This window comes from Natrix helvetica (assembly GCF_964273705.1).
Source record: "Natrix helvetica genome assembly, chromosome: 3".
Lineage (NCBI taxonomy): Eukaryota > Metazoa > Chordata > Lepidosauria > Squamata > Natricidae > Natrix > Natrix helvetica.
Window position 1 is genome coordinate 26,053,854 of NC_138549.1, and position 23,506 is coordinate 26,077,359.

The 23,506-nt window shown below is 38.7% G+C and overlaps 2 protein-coding genes across 2 annotated transcripts in view; both read right to left on the reverse strand.

Annotated features, from left to right (window-relative positions):
• The window catches only part of CLYBL (citramalyl-CoA lyase), a 215,243-nt gene extending 211,573 nt beyond the window's left edge, over positions 1–3,670 (reverse strand). Inside the window, exon 1 of the mRNA XM_081949455.1 lies at positions 3,584–3,670. Coding sequence (XP_081805581.1) covers positions 3,584–3,654 — 71 coding nt within the window. The 5' untranslated portion in view covers positions 3,655–3,670. The remainder of the gene's footprint in view (positions 1–3,583) is intronic.
• Positions 3,671–8,655: 4,985 nt separating this feature from the next.
• TM9SF2 (transmembrane 9 superfamily member 2) overlaps positions 8,656–23,506 on the reverse strand; it is a 38,334-nt gene continuing 23,483 nt past the window's right edge. Inside the window, exons 10-17 of the mRNA XM_081947301.1 lie at positions 20,715–20,847; positions 19,809–19,928; positions 18,777–18,834; positions 18,068–18,227; positions 17,308–17,459; positions 15,263–15,374; positions 13,714–13,885; positions 8,656–9,907 (exon numbers count right to left, since the gene is read on the reverse strand). Coding sequence (XP_081803427.1) covers positions 9,840–9,907; positions 13,714–13,885; positions 15,263–15,374; positions 17,308–17,459; positions 18,068–18,227; positions 18,777–18,834; positions 19,809–19,928; positions 20,715–20,847 — 975 coding nt within the window. The 3' untranslated portion in view covers positions 8,656–9,839. The remainder of the gene's footprint in view (positions 9,908–13,713; positions 13,886–15,262; positions 15,375–17,307; positions 17,460–18,067; positions 18,228–18,776; positions 18,835–19,808; positions 19,929–20,714; positions 20,848–23,506) is intronic.

Consider the following 23,506-nt stretch of genomic DNA (forward strand, 5'->3'; position numbering starts at 1 on the left):
AACATTGCTACTCGGAGGCTGGAGGTTTGTGTATTGGAAACGAAACACTTTTTTCACTGATTATCCTGGCTTGGCACTTCAAGGTCTCACAGCTTGTTTATAGAGAGTGATAAGAAGAAAAGCACACAGATGTTCCTTTGAAGTATATTTTTAACCAGAGAAAGGTGAAATGTTATTGTGATGCTTAAAACCGTCTAAGCTAGAGCAGCACTGTTTGTTAGCTGGAGATAATGGCACAATTTCAACAGCAGAAAGAAGTTTTAAGTTTGCAAAAGATACTCTCAGAAATACAGAAATTATCAGATACACATTAGAGGATAGAGAAGTTGAAAGTTTTAGTGCACCTAACAGCAAAATATGATGAAGAAGTTGAAGATGTTAATCAAATGGAAAAAGTGGTGGTTAAAATCCTAAAAACCGAAGAGGAAAATGAATATAAAGAAATTAAAATTGCTGATATTTATGGTGATTGGTTTGTCTCAGAAAAGGGAAAGAGTGGAATCCTGAAAGAGGAATTAAATGGAGGGGAAATCTACCCCAAATGGCAAGATACAGAAGAAGAGAAAACAAAAGAATTTATGGATTTAAAGAGAGAAATTTTATTAGCAATATCATTGATAACACCATTGACAATCAAAGATAAACTAATTAAGGAAACAGAAGAAGGGCATCGAAATTACATGAGAGATTTTATAAGCAAAGAGTTGCTAAGAGGAGTCCACACAAAGTTGATTAAGGAGATGATTAGAAGACTGACACCACAAATGGCAGAAGATATGAGACTGTTTTGCTACTGGAAAGATACGGGTTGATAGATGGAAGAGTATAATTTAAAACTAGCTAAACTTAGTGAAATTTAGTGATAACAGATATAGTTAAATAAATAATTGATAATGATAATAATGTATACAATGTGTAGATATGAATATTGAATGGTACCCATGAAAGGAAGATTAGAAACCCTTTTGGATTATATATAAAGGTTAATTTAAAAAAGAATTAAGTTAGAGTCAGTTAAGTCTTGATTATTAGGGGGAAAATGATATGATGAAGGACATAGTCAAATAAAGGAGGGATAATGATAATAATGTATATATATGTATGGGTACAACATAAGGAAATGGGATGTAAATTGTAAACAGTGATTTGGAAAGAAGGATAGAAAACTTTGTTATTAAATATTATGGATGTTTAGCTAGAATAGGACATAAGGATTTAGTGTCATTGGAGGATTTTAGAAATAGTAAATGAAATGCCAGTATGTGGTCATATATTAAATCTTGGTATATTTTATGATGAAGGACAATTATAGTCAAATTAAAATGGAGGTATGATGACTGTAACATGTATAAATATCTGAGTTAAAATACTTGAGTTAATATGAATTATGCTTGATGACTGTGGAAGAGATGCACGAAAGTATTTTGTAACCAACTGATACACTTTCTACAGTATATAAAGAAAGAAGATTTTATGTGTTGTGTTTGTTTTGAAAATTAAAATAAAAAAACTTATTAAAAAATAATTTAAAAAAAGAGTTCCAGCCTCACTTCCAGGCATTAAGCCAGATGTGTGACCTTGGACCAGTCAATCTCTCTCAGCCCTAGGCAATGGCAAACAACTTCCAGAAAACCTTGCCAAGAAAATTGCAGGGACTTATCTACGAAGTTATCAGAAGTCAACACTAACTCCAAAGCACAATAATTACAATAATAATAATATCTTACACATTGGCAAAAAAAATCAGAACACCAAATAAAAGCTGGACAGATATGACCTCGTGGATGACCCTCACTCTGTCAAGGACCTGGGAGTACTCATTTCTAATAATCTAAGTGCCAGAGGTCACTGTAACAGCATTGCCAAAAAGGCATTAAGAGTTGTTAACCTAATCTTGCGAAGTTTCTTCTCCGGTAATATTGTATTGTAAACTAGGGCATATAAAACCTTTGCTAGGCCTATTCTCAAATACAGCTCATCTGTCTGGAACCCACAGTGTATATCAGACATTAATACAATCGAGCGAGTCAAGAGATATTTCATGAGAAGAGTCCTTCACTCCTCTGCTCACAACAGAATACCTTACACCACCAGGCTTGAAATTTTGGGCTTAGACAATTTAGAACTACGTCGCCTTCGGTCTGCTACAACATCCTTCCTGTCGATGACTACTTCAGCTTCAACTGCAACAATACATGAGCACACAATAGATACAAACTTAAGGTAAACTGCTCCAAACTCCATTGCAGAAAATATGACTTCAGCAACAGAATGGTCAACGCCTGGAATGCTCTACTTGACTCTGTGGTTTCTTCTCTAAACCCCCAAAAGTTTAACCTGAGACTGTCTACTGTTGGCCTCACCCCATTCCTAAGGGTTGTGCATAAGTGCCCCAACGTGCCTACTGTCCCCACTTATTCATATCCATTTCCTGTATTCATAATCATGTTTATACTTATATCTGTTATCTTATACATGCTTGACAAATAAAATAATAATAATAATAATAATAATAATAATAATAATAATAATAATAATAACAACAATAACAATAACTATAATAATTATAATTATTATTATGGGTATGGATGAAGCATGTAACAGTGGTACCCATTGTCATCGGGGCACTTGGCACCATGTCCAAGAATTTTACAAGATACATCAACAAATTGCAGCTTCCTGCAATAACACCAGTGGAACTGCAAAAAACTGCGCTACTCGGAACATCTTATATTTTAAGAAGGTACTTGGTTGATACCTAGGACGCTGGCAGCAAACCATAGCAGCCATTAGCACCAGCCATTGGTATTTGTAATGCATTTTTGAATGTTCAGTTGGCTGAGTTTCATGTTTAATGAATAAAGTATATAATAATAATATAATATTACTATATTATAATAATATATAAACAACCAATTTCATTGTATTTAAGTGCAATGACAATAAAGATTATACTATAATAATAATAACCCGAAGAAAACTAGAGGGACCAGTTGACCATCTTTAAATAATCTCTACACAAGGATTTTAAGATAAAGTGTCCCCACTAGTTGAAAAGTTCCGGGTGATTCAAGGATATGCAACATGAAAGGACTGTTTTTCTTGGCAGCAGCGTGGAACTCATCCTCCACTATCTTCTTCCCAGTCTGACTTCCCAATCTAATTATAAAGCCACGGGCTTCCAGGTGGGTTTCCCCTCCAAGGACAAACCAGGCTGGATGCTCCTCAGCTATTGCAAAATCAGTCACGGTGGGTTCACTGGAAGAGACGGAATTATTACATTTGAGGCTTTCTCAGCCTCAGCCCTTTTAAGTTGGATTGACTTCGACTCCCATGCTGGCTCTGGGGAATTCTGGGAATCGAAGTCCACCCAGCTTAAGGGTGTTGTGCACTGCCACAGTTTTAAAGGGGTAGCAAAAACTATCCCGAGCACCTCCGCAACATCAGGAATCAGCTGCCTTGGAGTCGGCTTTAAAAAATGCCAACGGAAAGGGGGGGGGGGGAGACAAGGGGAAGAAAGCCCGCCGCCTCCCGTGCCGTTCTCGGAAAGCGCACGCGCAATCCCCTCTGCCGCGACACTCACACTCGCCTCCTGCTCGCTTTCGAACCGGCCACCAGGAGCCGCCGTAGCCACATCCCCGCAGACGCCATCATTCCCGTCTTTCGCCTCGCCCCGCCCCCGCCCTCCCCCTCTCCTATTGGTGGAAAAGTTCTGCCGCCACCTGTGAGACGCGCACGCGCGGAAAATCCCGGCCCCCTTTTGTTTGCCCCGCCCCTTCGAGGAACCAAGGCAGGAGGCGTGACGCGGAAGCTCGTCTGCACGTGAATCTTCCGAGCCAGAAATCTGAAGAACTGCCGCGGGCCCGATCTTGATCGGAGCGCTAGTGACACGGCCGTGCTAAAAAAAAAAGGGATCTGTTTGCTCTGAATAAACTTGCAGCAGCGGGCATTGCAGAAGACTACACGGGAGAACAAGAATTGCGATCGAGTTTTAATAGGAACCATGGCGGTGCACGAAGGTTTTTCCGTGATAAGGATACACGGCAACGCCCGAGGTTCTCTCCTAAGTACTTAACGCATGCGGGAGTAACTGCGAAAAATGCATTAGCGAGACGCGTGAAAAAAGTGAAAACTGAGCAATATATTTGCGGAAACGTTTTTATTCAAAAGCTTGCGGCGCATAAAAAGAATGAGAAAAACATCAAAAGGAGCTCCGTTTCTAATAATTGCTAATCAATTAATAATAAACTTTTTTGCCAAGTTACAGAGAGGCCTGGCTGGCACTGTTGCGTTGAGTGAAAATTTAAAGAGATTTTCTCTTTAGCCCTTTTGTTGTTGGATAGGATTGTCCTCCTCCCTTTTCTGTCCTCCAATTCAGTTGTGTCCCACTCTCGAGGCTGTCGGGACAAATCCCTGCAATTTTTCTTGGCAACTTGTGTTTTGGTTCTTTTTCTTCAGAAGTGGTTTGCCATTGCCTCTTTTCCTAGGGCTGAGCGAGTAACTGACCCATAGTCACCCGCTAGCTTTATATACTAAAGTGGGATTACAACTCACGATCTCCCGGCTTCCAGTTTGTTGCCTTAATCCCACAGGTTGCATTTGCAGAAACACCCGTCTACTTAGTGAAATATGATTGACTGAATTAACTCTGGTGCCTGGAGCTGTTCACTGACCACACTATGACAATTCATCCAATGCATTCATTGGATGCATTGATTCATCCAATACTTCAGCTTCAACCTCAATAATACACCAGCAAACAATTCATGCAAACTCAAGGTAAACCACTTCAAACTCGATTTCAGAAAATACGACTTCAGCAACAGTGGTCAATGCCTGGAATGCTCTACCTGACTCCGTTGTTGCATCCTCAAACCCCCACAGCTTCAACCTTAAACTGTCTACCATGGACCTCACCTCATTCCTAAGAAGTCCATAAAGGGGGCATGCATAAGCGCACCAGTATGCCTTATATCCCTGTCCTCCTGACCCCATCTATTTGTATTCATTTCTTTCGTTTATATCCATGTTTATATTTATACCTACTATATTGTACATGTTTGACAAACTAATAAATACAAATACATTTAGCTCCAATTTTCCAGTGTGCAAACTAGCCATAAAGGTTAGCAGGCATAACCCATAATCATTATTGCAGGGTGAGCATGAAATCAGCCGTTAAATCTTAACTAAGATACTGAGCGAAGGATGACATTCTTGTAGGCTAACATAATTAAGGACTTAATTCCTAAACTTGATGGTTCAGAAGCAGATGCCACTAAATTGTGTGAAAAATTTATGTTGGCCTTGCAGACCATGCCAGATAAGAAACAATAAGAACAGCTAATTATATGTCATTGTAAAACTTTATTGACAGAACCTTTCATTTCTGAAAGTTGTTCCCTCCCTTCTTTTGCAGCCTTAGAGCCAATATCTGCCTTAAAGCTATTCTGCCACTTAAGTATTCTCTTGACAGAGACTTCCAAGATCACTCCCAATTACTATTGTTGTTCCTCTGACCATGGTGACTCCATGGACAACTTTCCTCCAGGCCTTCCTATCTACCATCCCCCAGAGTCCATTTCAGTGACTCCATCCAGCCACCTCATTCTCTGTCGTCCCCTTCTTCTTTTGCCCTCAATCTTTCCCAGCATTAGGCTCTTCTCCAGTGAGTCCTTCTCATTAAGTCTCATCTTCAGGATCTGGCCTTCTAAAGAGCAGTCAGGGTTGATCTCTAGGACCGACCTGTTTGATTACCTTGCAGTCCAAGGGACTTGCAGGAGTCTTCTCCAGCACCATAGTTCAAAGGCCTCAATTCTTTGGCGCCCAGCCTTCCTTATGGTCTAACTTTCACAGCCATACATTGCAACTGGGAAAACCATAGCCTTGACTATATACACTTTTGTTGGCAGGGTGAGGTCTCTGCTTTTTAGTATGCTGTCTAGATTTGCCATAGCTTTCCTCTCCAGGAACAAGCTTCTTTTAATTTCTTGGCTGTAGTCCCCTTCTGCATTGATCTTGAAGGCCAGGGAAATAAAATATGTCACTACTTCCATTTCTATCCAATCTATTCGCCAGGAATTGAGGGCCGGATGCCATGATCTTAGTTTTTTTAATGTTGAGTTTCAAGCCAACTTTTGCTCATAATTAGTTTATGACTAAACAAATCCACATCCTTTACAATATCAGCTCTATCTTAAATTGATTTATGGCGGTTTCCAGTTGGTGTTGATCAGGAGATCCCACCCTCAGTCCCTACAATGTACGGTGCCACAGACTTAAATACACTCTGCTCCTAACTTCCACACATTTTTCTGCTGTAGTGCCTTTTTCTGCTGTAGTGCCACACACCCCCCCCCCCAAGGGGCACTAACCATGTTTTGGCTGTTGGCACTTGAAGACATGGTCTTGCTATCTTACCTGGAGATCTGGTGACATAGATGGAGAGCCAGCAAATTGATTGCAAGTTAGGAAAGAAATGGTAGTCAACAGGTTTTACGTTTTTTAAAAAATAATTCTTACTGTTTTGATGGCACTTATTTTGGTTTTGGTTTTTTTGTATTGTTTTTAATGTTAACTTTGTAAACTGCTGTGAATGGCAGATATTGAAATAGGCAGTTATATAAATTTAATACATTACTAACATGTCTACCAAAGGTGATAGAAAGAATTTTTTTTTCAGATCCTAAAAATGTACATTTTTTATATCAAATTTTTTTTTGGTTTTTTTTATCAGGAAGAGTACACATTCTTTAAAATGAAACAAGTTCCTTTAGAATAAGGTTTTCAAGTATTTTCCTTCATTTCCATCTCCCTTGCAAAATGACACAATACACGTAGTCCTCAACTTATGACTACAATATTAAGTGAATTCTGCCCAATTTTACGATCTTTCTGGCCACAGTTTTTCAATGTGAATCACTGCAGTTAGTAATTTGACTGTTAAGTGAATCTGGGTTCACCACTGACTTTCCTTTTCAGAAGGTCACAAAAGGACTCCAGGACACCACAACTGTCATATGAACCCAGTTGCCAAGCACTTGAACGTTAATCATGTGACTGTGGGGATACTGCAATGGTCGTAAGTGTGAAAAATGGTTATAAGTCACATTTCAGTGCTGTTGTACCTTTGAACTGTCACTAAACGAACTGCTGTAAGCTAAGGACTACATGTACAGTGTTTTTCAAGTTGTTTTGCCCATGCCACTCTTACAAACTTGTTTTTCTCATGTGGCCCATCTGTCCAGGTTCCATTACCAGATACACAACAGTAGCTGGTGTGTTATCTGGCTGGTAAAACAGTATTTGCAATGCAATGTATTTTTGTGCAGCTTCTTGGCGCATGCTAGGGCCCATTAAACATTTCACCTGCTACCCTCTTGAAATGTCCTAGAGCAGTGTTTCCCAACCTTGGCAACTTGAAGATGTCCGGACTTCAATTCCCAGAATTCCCCAGCCAGCAATGCTGGCTGGGGAATTCTGGGAGTTGAAGTCCGGACATCTTCTAGTTGCCAAGGTTGGGAAACACTGTCCTAGAGTACACAAGGAACCATATCCCTTGCTTGAGAAATGCTGCTTTTTAAGATACAAGAGCGGCCCTGTTTCAAAATCTGCCTGCTTTCAGCAGGTCTGGAATAGCCTATTTCCAATTCAAACTGAGACACTTCATGCTTGATAGAGATGCTTTGCATGTCTCTTTTTTTCCTCCTGCATAGCATTTTTACTGGAAGCATCCTTGAGAAATGAAAGGAATGCCTTAAGTCCTGCATAAATATAAAAGGATCTTCCTTGTTCAAGGCCCTCCAACTACAGTAGCTTCCTGCATTTCCCTTTGCTTTACCCACTGATCCATAGAAAGAGTTTGAGGGAGGGTAAGCACACACACAAAAATCAAAACAAGAACAAAAAACAAGCATGGGTAGCCCTCGACTTACGACCATAATTGAGCCCAAAATGTCTGTTCTTAAGTGAGACATTTAAGTGAACTTTGCCCCATTTTATGACCTTTCTTGCCACATTTGTTAAGTGAATTGCTGCAGTTAAGTTAGTAACACAAGTGAATCTGGCTTCCTTATTGACTTTGTTTGTCAGGTCACAAAAGGTGATCATATGACCAGGGACACTGCACCCGTCATAAATGTGAGTCAATGGTCAAGCATGTGTATTTTGATCAGGTGATCATGGGGATGCTGCAACAGTTATAATCATAAGTCACTTTTTTCAATGCTGTTGTAACTTTGAATGGTCACTGAATGAACTATTGTAAGTCAAGGACTACCTGTAGTCAAGAAGTCTATTCTGCCAGAGGAGTCTTCTATTTAAAATTACTCTCTGACTCCCAAGGAAACCTGACATGCAAATTTGAATATATTAAAGGAAATTATTCTTTAAGCCAGATACTTTATGCTACCATTCTTAATCAAGGATGCTGCTTCACTTTTATAGCAGCTAAACCAACATCCAGCCCTGGTGTAACTACACAAATATAATTTCACTAAAAGAGGACCCAAGCTACAATAATAACTATTTAGCAAATATTTAGACTGGCTGTTAAAAAAATTCGAGGAATATTGGCATGGCTTTTTAAAATCATCTATAAGGTATTCTGGATTGAACATTTGTGTAAATGGAAGTTTACCAAATTAAAAATTCAGATTATTAACAAACGATATTTTATTGGATTTTAATATTCACACATCAGTTTATACCTTTTAGAAATACTAGGAAAAAAAACTTAGGGTGATCTGTTGAAACATGCAATTACGTGGCAACAGGTGTGCTCATCCAGAAAACATGCAGAGATTATTAACAGGTAAATTGCTCAATTTAGACAACTCAACACAGTAAACATGTTTCCGCTGCAATTTTCAGATATGCAAGTGGATTAATTTTAATTCATCTAACAAATTTGCTTCTTTCATTGAAGCAAATAGTTCTATTTTTTTAAAAAAAAAACCAAAACTGTAGTCCATTCTGCATAATATGTATCATTAAAATCTGCAGGGAACACAATTGGTAATACATCTTGTTTCTATTTATGCAGATTTTTTCATCATATTATCCAGTCTCTTAATTTAGTTCTGTAGTGGATTAAGAGAGACACTATGGTATAGTTATGAAATGTTATTTTTAAGTAGTGCATTAATATTACATTTATTTAGCATGATTTACTCAAAAAACATAACCCAATCTACATATTTAAAACTTATCAATATATTTCTATTTACAGGATTTTATGCATTTATTTATAATGGGTAATAATCAACTGAACGTAGCTCATTTATTATGAATTGTTTAGGTTGCAGAATTTAGGAGGCAGAGGCACAATCTCAAAGCCAAACCACTAGAACCAAACAGAATCACCGGGGTGGGGTGGGGGGTGGGTAGAGGGTTAGATAGATTTATGGCCATGGCTTCATACAAAACAAAAACATTCAAACTATAAGCAATACACTGAGTCAACCTTCAGAATCATGATAGAAATAAGTTCTTTACTTTGAAAAAATAATCAATCCCACTCAGCAAACCTAGAAAACTTTATTTACAACTATTCTTTCAGAAGAATTATTAAATCCTGCAAAGCAGTACTTATAACCCGGTCATTAGAATTTAAAAGTCCCAATATAACAATATTTACAAATGCATACATTTATATTCAGTCTTCATTAAGAATACGAAGTGAAACCAGATTGCAAAATTACAATACAAATATCTGAATGAGAGAAAATGTATATTCTGTATCATTCAGAAAGTACTAAGTCAGCACTTTCGATAAAGCTTACATTCTTTTCCAAAATCATGTACTTAAATTAGGTTGATAGTTTCTGCATTGAGTATCTTCAGTCAACTTTTACCACACTGTATATCTTGGTCACAAACCAAAAGCAAGCGAAAAATCCAATTGTTCCTACAAATAAACACAAAACTGCATCAATATTCATACCTGGTTGTCTTATACTAATAAAATAGTTCATGAAAAATATAATTTTGCACATTAGTGTATCTATTTTAATGCTTTCTCTCTTACAGTACATGGTGATTACTTTTTCAGGAATTTACATTTAGAGCCACATTATATCAGCACAGTGTCAAAGCAGCTTGCTTGCCATATAGGGGCTGAGCTCTGTCTGCATTTCCTTTGAGAGGAAGTTCTTTGGAGCAAGACTGCCCTGGTGCAGACCATCTCTCATTAAAGTTAAACCTCCCCCACATCTGGAGGAAGACTAGCACAGGGATTTTTTGCTTTGGGGGAAAAAAACCATTCAGCTAGGAATCTGCATTAATGACTTTTTTATTTTTCTGTGTGGTGCATGTATAGATTAGAAAACCTAATATCTACCCTCAGCCTTCCATACATTCTTCTGCAGGGGTGTCAAACTCAAGTCATCATGGCGGCGTCACATGACATATCGGGGCTTTTATCCCCTTCACTAAACCAGGCATGGGCGTGACCAGCGCATTATGCATCCAGCCTTCTGGCCAGGAGTTTGACAGCCCTAAACATAATAGCAATCCTTTTTCCACTCTTTTTTTAAAAAAAATTCATTTTACAGAACAAGAGGGAAAAAAAAGTTTTTTTAAAAAAAAAAGCTATAGGCAGCTTTTCATGTTATTATTCATAGCCTGAAATATTAAATTGCATCTGTAATCCTGTTAGAAGCATCATACTTTCTTCTGTAAATATTCTTGTAACTTGGCAGTTTTATCCTCGGGTTCTGATTTATCTTTACTAGACCTAACCCTAAATAGCCTTCTTACATTTTAACTTTTGAAGTTGGAAAGTGCAATGTATATTTGTTGTAACCACACCCCAAAGTGTCAACCTATTCCTATTTCTTCAGAATTAAGATCTCCTAAACTTACAGGCACTTGCATCCAATGTGTCCTTGATTACTTTCTTAAAGTATCTACACTCATTGACTTTTGGGAAGAAACTGGTTTGATCATATAATCAAAAAAATAAAAGAAAATTTATGCTGCTGTTGCAAAATTCTGTAAAATTGATAAGGCAGCACAGAAAAGCTAGCCCAAATACTCAAAAAGGTGGTTGCTTAAGAGTCAGCTTGCCTGAAAAAAACATAAAATACAAAAATAGCACCATTTCATCCCTGGAAGCAGAAACCTAAGTCAGTCAAAAACCCTAATGAAATAAAATCACCTCTGCAGAGAAAATGAGATGTGGAAAAGATAAAGAGGCAAAGAGATGGTCCTGGCTTTTTAAAAAATTGCTGATTCTTTGCATGGTTTGGTTCTTGACTTCACAAGTTTTGGCTGATTTTAAATCTACTCTACTACGCATATCACTGACCAGTTCTTGAAACAGAAAGCTATTATCGAGCGAAACAACATTTGATAGCTGTTCATGGTTGAAAAAATAACCAGCTCCTCGTGTAAACTACTGATTTAAAGGATACAGACAACTCTTTGAAATACAAGCTGCTCAATACTTAAAAGCTGCCAATATGCATTTCTGTGCATTTCAGATCTCCTTTGCAGAATATGCAGAAATTCTAAAGTTCCTGCTTCATATAGCAGAAAGCAATGAGTAAATTACTAATTTCAGAATAATAGATTAAGGACAAGCACCATTCCCTTTTGTTCCCAAATAGCCTCGTGTGTCATGTACGTTTAATGGCAGTTTGGAGGGTTTGAAAATTCACAATAGTTTTTACGCATTGTAAATATTTCAGCAAAAACTGAATGATATCGCATTGATATTTTTTTCCCATATTATCTCAGCCACTGATGTTGAACAGATTCATTTACTATGTCAAAGACACAGTGGTGGACCTAGCTGTGAATTGGATTTGTCGCGTAGCTTCCAGCAACTTGCTTGCTGTGTCAGATCAATGACCCAGAATGCCATATGAGAAGCAAATGCCCCAAGCATGTGCTCTACTGCTGTGACAGCAGGGCACCATCAAAACCCTTCTTGAGGCTGACCATTTTAAACAGATGAGTAAGCAGCAATATAATCATTTGGATACAGCAATTAGGAGGTCCTTGGTTTGGCTTTTATATCAACTTGACAGGAACTTAAATGCCTCTAGGACCGAATATCCTCGGATGTTTCGTTTTAGCCTCGTGAAATTTATGATGTGCTTTTTCATGTACAACCTTTTTTTCCCCTCATGAACAATGCAGGTGGGTTGTGGGAACAAAAAAATCCAATATATGATTGGTATTTAATTCAATATGGTGAATTAGCAAAAGATTCACTGTTGCCAAGTCTTTTGTGGTACAAAAGCAAAGGTGTCTCCACAGGTGTACTCAAAAACGGCAAGAGGCAAAAAGCAACCCATAATGTAATCAAAACTTGGGCCCTTTTTTATGTGCATCACCCACAGAAAACGGGCAAAGCTTCAATCACATTGCCATAATGCCATCTTGACTTTATTTTACCATATCTTACGGATACCCTTAACAAAGGCTCAACATAAAATCTGAAAAAAAGATTTTTTTTCCCTTTTAGGAGAGTCAAATTAGCCTCGTACGCTAATTGAACATTTTTTATTCACTTGTAAGTATAGTAGTTGTGGTAGCAGCAGCTGTATGCATTAATTACACACCTTCTTTTATACTTCTAAGTATTATTACATTTGCCTGACAAAAATTTTAATAATGTGTTTTGTAAAGCAATATGTCTCTAAACACAGGGCATATGATCAATTTACTTTCAAGCATTCATAATTCTAAAAATAAAGTTTGGGAGTCTGCTGCATTGTAAGACAAAAAGAATCTACATTTACCAAGTCAAAGCGATGGCATTAACTTACCTTTCAAGAATTGTCCAACTAGCTTGCCTGCACATAACAACTAACAGAGCAGATACAATACAGTGCAAAAGCAAATCCAACAAAGCATATTGACTACAAAAAAGATCCTAGCACTACAGGTAGTCCTCAACATACAACAATTCATTTAGTGACTGTTCAAAGTTACAACAGCACTGAAAAAAGGGACTTATGACAATTTTTCACACTTATGACCTTTGTAGCCGCCCGATGGTCACGTGATCAAAATCTGGACACTTGGCAACTGACTCATTTATGACGGTTGCAATATCCTGGGGTCATGTGGTCCTCTTTTACAACTTTCTTTTAAGCAAAGTCATTGGGGAAGCCAGATTCACTTAACTGTATTAGTAACTTAACAACTGCAGTGATTTACTTAACAACTGTTGCAAGAAAGGTTGTAAAATGGGGGGGGGATCACTTAACAAATGTTTTGCTTAGCAACAGAAATGTGGGGCTCAACTGGGGTCGTCATTCAAGGACTACCTGTATTGCAGGAGATTTGAAGAACCATTCCCACACAGAAATTATAAAGCTACTGTGTTTTTAGGGGTTCTTTCTTATGGAACTAAAATTATATTTTAAAACATTTCACAACTTTAACCATGACTGCGATTACATGCATTGTGTGATGCAGCCCAGGCTGTAAAAAAAGAACAAAATGAAAAGTGGCTATTTGACAGCCAAATTAAAAATCTTGAGAACCTAAACTTAAAGCATAAATACTAATTTATCCCTGGCCTGATTTCAGAAGACGTGATCCACAGGACACATATGCAAAATTTCTAGATTACACAAAGGGCTTTAATCTGAAATAAAAATGTTTGATACACAATGTCCGGCTTCATCACGTCCTCAGTTTCAAATTAGTTATTAGTTTAGTGTTTCTGCAGGCATTTTGTATATCAAGCAATATTACCTGTAAAAAGGAAGAAGATCAGAACCATTATCATGGTGTAGCCAAAGTACAAAATGGTACTTGCTGTACCCGTAATCTGAAGCTTAGAAAAGAAGTAATGCACTGCATATATTAGAAAATAAACAGCAGTAAAACCACTCGTAAGAAAGGAGCGCCACTGCCAGTGATAGTCCTACAACAAAGAGAGAAACAGGTGTAAATGTTAGAAAGGCTTCTAAAAATACAGAGCGCTCAGGGGCAGTTAAATCTATTTTATAACATCATATTCCATTTCAAGTTATGCTGAACACCCCTCTCTTTAGAACTTTTAAAGAGGACACCACCACCTGTAATTATCCTGTTAAAAGACAGGTTCTCCGTTATAGCTAAATGTAGCGTTAAAAGGGTGAACATTTTATAATACTTATACAACAGTGAAGGAATGTTGATCAGAGATGAAAGCAAGATTGTTCATAAGACAGAGTTAGAGGCTTTTCCTGCCTGTGAAAATGTAATCCGTGATTGAGAATATATCCTCTTCTATATAATATTTGCAAATCTGTACTTGGGGCTTTTGGTTTAATTGGCAAAACAAAACAAAATGTATCTTGGATGTTATTTATTAAACAGTTTCAACTATGACGGACAATTTCTGATTCTCTGTTCTTCTGTTCTAGTAAGATCATAAAAGGTATGGCTCACATACAAATCTAAGTCTGGTTTACAAATCAAATCTAATGTGGTTTGTTTCTGGCTTGATATGTGTTTTAGTGTTATGTGCAAACCAGATTGTATTAATCTCACCAAGTCATAGTAAAATCTAGTTTAGGGTGTTTGAACAAAGACGGATCTTTTTCCCTCAAAAAAGAGGGTGAAAATCTGGATGCATCTTACACATTGAATACAGCATTTTTGGCCTCCCGAAACCCCGGCCCCTTCACCAAAATGGCCGTGCATAGCCTTTAAGCGGCTTCCAGAGTTCTCTTGGGGGCTGGGGAGGGCAGAAATGAGCAGAAAATGGGCCATTTTTTGCTCATCCCCCCCCCCCAACACTCTATAAGCCTCCTAAAGGCTATGCATGCCCTTTTTTGAGAAAAAACAGGCCCGTTTTCGCAAAAAAACCCGGGCCCATTTTCTCAAAAAAACAAAAACAAAAAAAAAAACGGGCCATTTTTGGGAGGTCTGCAGAGTGCAAAAACTTTTTTTTTAATTTGCCTCTTCAAAATCTTGGTGCGTCTTATACTCCGATACATCTTATACTCTGAAAAATATGGTATTCTTTTATATCTGTGGAACATAGCATTCAAGTTCAATGATTAAGCATTCATTCTGCAGATACTATTCCCAGCTGCTAAGAGCAAACTTCTTCGTACTTGGGCAATATTTTTTCCTTCTCCCATCTCATGTTCTTAATTTTTTCTAGCCCCACAACACTGTCCCTATGGTAAGCCTTTAAACTCTCCCTCTGGGAGACAGTCAGTAGAAAATGCATCCTCTTTTCTGATCTTGTTATTTTAATTAACACAGCAAAACATCGATTACCTTGTGACAACCTATTTGTGAAGCTTACCTCTGCACATAAATGGAAATAGCAAAGTAGAATAGTAGCCTCGGAACATGTAATAACCAAAATAATGAACACGAGAAACAAGAAGCCAAACATGTAGTACATCTGATGAGACCTGGAAAACAGAAGTTTAAATTAAATAGGATTCATACTGTGGCAAGCAAGCTCTTGGTCTTTGAGATCTGAACTTCCTGATAAATGCGACTCAGCTTTTGGCCTCTCCTGATGAGATAACAGGTGTTTCATCCAGGTGATCTGGTTGTTTTTTAGTCTGCTATAGCTTTCACTTTGCTTTGTACTGAGTTCCTTAGATGACTTGCCTTCGTTGTTGTTTTTTGTACAATATTATCACCACATTTGATTCTATAGACTCAATTCTTGTTTCTAGTGTCTTGTGTTTGCTTTCTTTGTTCTTTTGGGGCTATGCTGATTAAGTGGTCTTGTTGAAGTATAGTTTTTCCTTTATCCCTTGTGGCTAGCAACCCACAAGCCTAACTATTAAGGTATACAGGCCTCACAAAGAGTAGCCATGTATTCTTATGGTGAAGGTGCACACCCTCTTTCTGCTTGCGATCTTTGCCATTTTCCTCAGTTTCCATTAGCAAAGCTTGGACTTTTAATCATGCTTTGCTGTATTAGATTTACATGCTAAATGATATTTTTATCCAGTTAACAGTAACTTTTTGTTTTATGCCATATTTTTTCTTTCTTGTGGGTGTGAAACATTCCAGGATCTACGTTGCGTCAACAAGTTCTGTTTGTCAAACTGGTTCACTTATTTCCCTGTATGGTCAAAGTTATAATCACATCCATTATTATTTTAAACTGATTAGAACATTGTTACATCATGATATTATGCAACAAGGGGTGGGGACTGATGTTAGTTATAGCCATATAGATATTTTATGGACACCTTCTGTTGGGTGAAAATCATTTCAACAGGTTGTTCCTGCACTCTTTGAAACTGACTTGCAGTTTACTGGTCTAGGGATTCTGACTGGAAGAATATTTCCCATGATCATTGTCTGTAACTATTTCATGGTTAAACTGGACCAGAAACTGGGAATCGTGAGGTCTAATCCTACTCTAGGCAAAAAGCAGTTGTGTAGCTTTAGGTCAGACACACTCTTTCACCTGGAAGCAAACAATGGCAAATCATTTCCTCCAAAAAACTTGTGTAAGCAGTTACTGGACAAAGACTCAAAGACACAAATTTCTTTCTTTTTCTGTTTAGAAGAACATCACCCTGCAGAGAACTTAAAGTCTTAGTATAAGTTCTATACTGTTTTAATAAAGTAACCTGCATTGTTTTGGGGTATGTGTATAGTTAAACATATCAACATTCATCAAATGTTAATAGCGATAGCAATAGCACTTAGGCTGATATGCTGCTTCACTGGGTCCTCATTTTACCGACCTCAGAGGGATAAGTCAACCTTGAACCAGTGAGAATCGAACTGCTGGCAGCCGGCAGCCAGAAGTAACCTGCAGTACTGCATTCTAACCACTGTGTCACCACGGCTCTGATAGCACTTGGTCCTTTGATGATGGTTCTGACTAAGACCATAACTGATGAGCAATTAGTAAGAAAAGCAGTTTATATTAATTCCTACAATGTCACTGCAAATACAAGGAACAAGCATCATTTATCTGGTTCTAAGGAAGATCATCTACCACTGCTCTAATTATCTGCATCCATTAAAATGACACTGATTGGTAAATTAAGTCAAAGTTGTCTACGGATTTTAAAATACACAAATATAAAGACACTCGGATAAGTTAGATTTGCATCACATCAGAACATTGGAGCCACTGGGAACCAGGGTTATTGTAACACTCAGGATCTGCAGGGTCTTTTTTATGAATCAGTCCTTCAAACTATCATATAGCAAACATATCTGTCTGAGTAACATGTTCACAACACTTTTCTTTGCCCATCAGGAAACTGTTCTGAGGGCATGACAAAAGGACAGAAAAATGCAAGAGATAGGTGCAAACCTAAAACAAACAAACAGATAGTTATGCATTGCAATGTATTCAAAACTCACCATATGCTATTAAGAATGAAAAAAAGTTGTATGAAGATGCATCCAAAGGGCAGAATGCCTCCCATAACAATCCCGGGAAGTGGTTTTGTATAAAATGATTGTTCTGGAATCTGGCGAGGAATCTGATTCGTACGGACTGGATGTTCTATGGCCTTTAGAGGCATTAAAAAAGGAGAGAAGGAATTGGTTCTCAGTAATTTCAGCTGTATTTCATACAATCTAAAGCAATGTTTCTTAGCCTCAACAGCTTGAAGATATGTGGACTTCAACTTCCAGAAATCTCCAATCAGTATATTGGCTGGGGAATTCTGGAAGTTGAAATCTATACATTTTCAAGTCGCTAAGGTTGAGAAAGATCTGCTTAAAAGCTACTTACAATTGTACATTCAAAGTACAATAAATAGAAATTGAAACCAGAATTCCCACACAATTTATGTAATAAAATCTGTCATGTTCAAAATAGCCTTGTCAAGTGAAATCTAAGTATATGTCACAGAAATCTGATCATGCTTTAGATTTATTAATTTTATTAATTTTTATGCCGCCAATCTCACTCCCGAAGAAACCCTGCACCACATCGTAAGATAATTTATCTTTAAAGGTAATGATCAAAATTTTATTTTTTATTTTTACATAGTGTAATTGAATATACACACACACACACTCAAAGCATTTCATTTAGAGACAACATTTTCTTGAGAGTTGAGGCTCAGCACTTATTTTGCAAAGATACAAAGTGTATTGGTGTGAAGCCACTTACATTCTTTGTAAAACCAAAGTAGGCCCCAATGAAAGTCAATGGTACTGATATGCAAAACCAAAGGGCCAGAACAGCAACCAAAGTGCCAAATGGGATGGCGGCTGAGGACCCTTCTCCCCAAAGAATGAGATTCATGATGAAGAAATCTGCAAACACAATGCTAAAAGAGAGAAGATTTTAAAGCTGATGAAGTTCTATGTTACTGAAATCACATTACAGTTTGTCTAATGTAACGTTAAGCAACATTCACAGGCAGAACAGATCAGGCAAATAGGTCAAGAAAGTCTACTTCTCTTAATGGAATAGAACTGAACTCCAGCAGGAGTTGACATTTCAGCTAAATAGCTTCAAATGTCTGTCTGTCATCTCTGCACTTCAGGGGACAACTGCTTGCTGTGATTAAGCCAAAATATGGAATACAGGAGCTGTATAGTGTATGACAACACATAAGGCCAACTATCCTGAGATCTGAAAAGCAGCCTAAGGAGTAGAACAAGGAGCAGGATTGTCTTACAAAGTATTTCTCCAGGTTGGTATTATTAATCAAGACTTTAACAAGGCTTTAAAAAAGAAAGAAAGAAAAATTATATACAGCTCTGGTGTATTATGATATGCAGATATATTGTTTATGCTATTGAGAACTTACACATTTAAGGTGAGCTTAATTATTTTGTGTATAATTTAACATTAATCATAGGAATTTGCTTACCCAGGGCAAAGGAAAGCTGTTAGGAGAACGTTTGTCTTCCATTTCTCTCCCCCAAAAGCTGTACAAAAATTAAGGCAACAAGGAGAATACCAGTTAAATGTAGTGTGGAGGTATATTCAAACACATCTGAATACGTTAGGCAAAAATTGAATTATTCTGACTTTAAGGAAAGAATCATTTTCTTCTCCTATTCTCCAAATTTAGTAATTCAAAAGGTTAATTTACTTGCCAGAGAAAATTACATTTTAAAGTCCACCTTAATAACATAGCAAGAAAGAGAAAGAAGAAAATTTCAACATTACATACAGTGTTTAATATTTCTACTTTAAATGATGAAACTTTATTTCTATTAGCTAGTTAATCATCATAGCTGCTGTGTGCATTTATTTATTTTATGTTGCTTTAGAATTTTAGAATTGTAAGCCACTTAAAGTCACTTGGTTGAGTTGAACAGCTATAGAAATTGAATGAATGAATGAATAAATAATTTACATGGCTCTTAATTTTTTATTTGTGGATAGTGTAGTTCAGTCTAAACTGTTTTCAATAAAATGGCTTACAAACACATATGGACACAATGTACTCTCTCCACAGCATATCTATTAAAATAAAAACAATCACTGATCAAAGTGTCATAAAGTATAAAGTGAATATGGTATTTCGCTTCCTTTCAAGTGACACCATACTAAAGAAAACAACAGAACAATGTAACCATCACATGTCAAACATAGTGCAACTTCAAAAGCCATCAACAGCTTCATTTTCATACCTAAGAGTGGTCAGTTTCCACAGCTTTCCCTTCCTTTCAAATACATCAAAATGAGAACAACTGACAGAGAATTTCTACAAAATAACCCAGCCAACCTGAAAGTTTGCTAGAAGAACGATGTAAACTGGCATACAGCCTTCAGTCTTAAACATTTCTCCATCTTGCCAGAAGGCAAACATTAGAGAAGAAAATGCTGCTGCTGTGATGATAATTTACACTAATGATTTTAAGTGCTGTCAGATTAAATAAAGTTTTAAACTTACATTTGTAGAACCTGGCAGCCACATAACCTGCCGGAGTTCCAAGAAGCACCCACAAGACCACGGCACAAGTCATTAATGCTCCTCGATTTGCAGGGGATAAAAATCCCAGACAAGCAAAGACTGTTGAAAGTAGACACACATTTGAGAGATGATTAAAATGAAAATGCTCTGTCCAATTTCCTGAACTACATCTACTGGGCAGAATGGCTACAAGTAATTAGTAAAACAGTATTTTTTTTCCAGACCTATAGCTAAAAACTTCCCAGAAAGATAATCAGTCCATAAAACAGTGGATGGTTTTTTTTTTAACCCTGGCAATTACCTGGCTGAGAATTCTGGGAATTGAAGTCCATAAATTTAAAAGACGTCCATGTTAAGAAACATTGCTTACGTGACTACAGCTCAGAATACATATCAAGAAAAAAAAGGGAGGAGAAGTGGCAAAGAAAAAAAGGCAAGATGGGTGGCACGCAAGTTAAATATTTAAAAAGGTTACAGTGTTTTCTTACATTCTCACAATGATTAGCTGAACTGTATAAAATTCAGGAATAAGAGACAAAAAGAGTTGGTTTCTAGATATTAGCAAATATATGGAAGCACCCCCCACTTCTGCCAGATCTTTCAGAGCACAAGGAATGTTACTAGTAATCCTTAGCACTAAAAGAGGTTGCTAGCTTTGCAAATTGGTTGAAAGCAATAATTTGGGACAAAAGATGGCATGATTTTTTTTTTTTACAGTTCTAAATGTAGTTGTTTTTAAAATTAGTGGAAGGGCGATAGTAGAAAACTTTTACTTTCCAGGAGAAAAAAAGAGCTTAAGAACACAGAGCATTCTTGAAATCTTACTTAAAGAATTCAAACTTTGAAAATGAACCTGCATTTTAACAGTATTCATATTGCACTTACATAATGTAACAAATGTCATAATTAAAATCTGAGTTCCAGAACCCAGAAAGACAGAAAGCAGCATTCCTTTTCGTGGGGGTCTAAATATGTCACCATGAACCAATTTCCAGCCAAATTCCTCCTGAGCATCTTCCTGAAAAGGAAATCATTAGTTTAGTATATTACAATGATCTGGCTGATTTACATAATTATAGGTTTCCCAACTCTGTCATTGATTATACTCTATTAATCTATCCTTTTCAGATATGCAATATTTTATTTATTCAGTTTCAATAATATTTCAACTTATTCAAAGAGTGCTATAAATAAAATTATCCTAATCATTTCACATAATCGTCCAAAACAATGGGAAATGGGGTGTTGGTTCTTACCTGATACGCCCCTTCTCTGGGCAGGTGGAGACAGCAGCCATGCATGGGTTAACTCAGCCAGTAGCCAATAGGACTGGGTCCACTGATTTGACGTCGTAGCCTCTGAGGAGAGTCCTCCCGCTTCTTTGACGAATGACATAAGTAGACTGCTGTGCTCTCGAAATTCATTTCTCCAGATCACCATAGTACTGCACCTCTGCGAACTAGGCCTGCACAGAGAAAGGGTGGGGATGGCTGCTGTCTCCACCTGCCCAGAGAAGGGGCGTATCAAGTAAGAACCAACGCCCCATTCTCCACAGTTCATGGAGACAGCAGCCATGCATGGGACGTACCAAAGCTAGGCTTGTCTCCGGGTGGGCATGTGACTGGCCTAGGAGTCAGAAGAAGGAAGCACTTGTTGAAGTATCCACCTTCCGAAAGCATATGCTGAAGCGTATCTATCCACCCAGTAGTGACGGATAAAAGGGGTCGGAGTAGTCCAAGTGGCTGCTCTGCAGATTTCCTCTACCGAGGCTTGTGTAGTCCATGCCACTGAAGTAGCCGGACTGCGCGTTGAATGTGCCATGATGTTGGTCGGAGGAGTGAGGTGATGAGTTAGGTAAGCCCTTGAGATGGCAGATCTGAAGCAACGTCCTACTATTGATGAAGAAGCTTTAAGGCCCTTATTGGTGGGATGGAAAGAGATGAAAAGAACCTCAGTGTGTCTGAAATTGGCCGTAATATAGATCTTGAGGGCACGACGCACATGCAGCGTGTGCCACTTGCATTCGAGCCTGTGAGTAGGGTTGGGACAGAAATTCAGAAGAGTCAGGTCTTGAGACCGATGGAAATCCGAAACCCACCGCACCGATGTGACAGCAACCAGGAAGATCATTTTCAGCGTAAGGTGTTGTAATGAGGTCGATCTGAGAGGCTCAAAAGGTGGTTCTGTGAGGAAGTCAAGGACCTTGGCAAGATCCCACGAAGGGAAACGATGGGTGACCGGAGGGCTGAGGTTAGACGTGCCCCTGATGAAGCGACAGACATGAGGGTGCAAGGAAAGAGGCTCCTCACGATGTAGAGAAAGAACCGAAGAGAGAGCCACCACCTGCCGCTGTACGGTGTTAGGCGAAAGCCCTCTGTCAAGTCCCTGATGTAAAAACTCCAAAACTAGGGCTACCGAAGCCTGGAGAGCGACGACATCTCGAGAACTGCACCATGTTGTGAATGTTTGCCATGTTGATTCATAAATTCTGTTGGTGGATGGGCAGCGAGAAGCCTGAATGGTCCGGATAACTTTGTCAGAAAGGTTAGCCACTTTCAAGGCTGCCCGCTCAGCCTCCAGGCGGTTAGACAGAGCCAGTGGAGGTCAGGATGGTGAATGGATCCCTGAAGAAGGGAGTTGGTCATGGGAAGGCGCCACGGTGGACCCACCGATAGATTGACCAGGTCCGCATACCAGGGTCGGCGCAGCCAATGAGGGGCGATTAGGATGAGCCTCCTCCTCCTCCAGCACTTTGCAAATCATCTTCTGTATCAGGGGGAAGGGAGGGAAGGCGTACAGGAGACCGTGAGGCCACCTGCATCTTAAGGTGTCCATCCCTTCCGCGCCTGGTGTTGTGTAACAAGAAAAGTACCGGGGCAGCTGTTTGTTGGAGCCCGTTGCAAATAGATCCAGTACAGGAGTCCCGTACCTGGTGGACAACTGCCTGAAGATGCGATGATTCAGGCTCCATTCCGCAGGGTCGATCGTTGTGCGGTTCAACCAGTCTGCCTGTGTGTTGTCGGTGCCTGAGATCTGTTCGGTGTGAAGTTCCCAGAAGATGACCTAATTCATTTACGAGCCTCAAGACAAAGTTCAAAAGAAATCCATTCATTTATTAGGATCAACATTCTGGCATGAACTCCTATGGAGCCAAAACTTGCTTCCGCTTAATTGCATTTGAACTTTACCCCTCTATCTCCTCCCTTGTGATGCGTCATAGATCATATTCAGGAACTAGGTTGTAGAAATATGAGATCCAACTCTGGCTGAAGGTATGTGTGGAATCCTCTCTCGAATGCCAACCTGATAATAGTCATGGCAATCCTTTACAAGTTGACATTCGGCATGTAGAGATAGAAGATTGGCTTCCGCCCAAGTCCCTAGGCGAAAGGCAGATTCAATGAGCGATATGGCCCTCGTCCCCCCTTGGAGGTTGACATGCGCTTTGGCTGTCGTGTTGTCTGTTCAAATCAGCACGTGGGAGTTGCGAATCGATGATTGGAAGTGGAGGAGGGCCAGATGAATTGCCCTCAACTCCAGCCAATTCATACTGTGAGTAAGGTCAGAGTCCGACCAGAGGCCTTTAGCCACCTGATTCTCCAGGTGAGCGCCCCATCCTGTCAGACGTGCGTCTGTAGTGACTATGAGTCGTGTAGATTCCCAGAAGAGGGACCCCT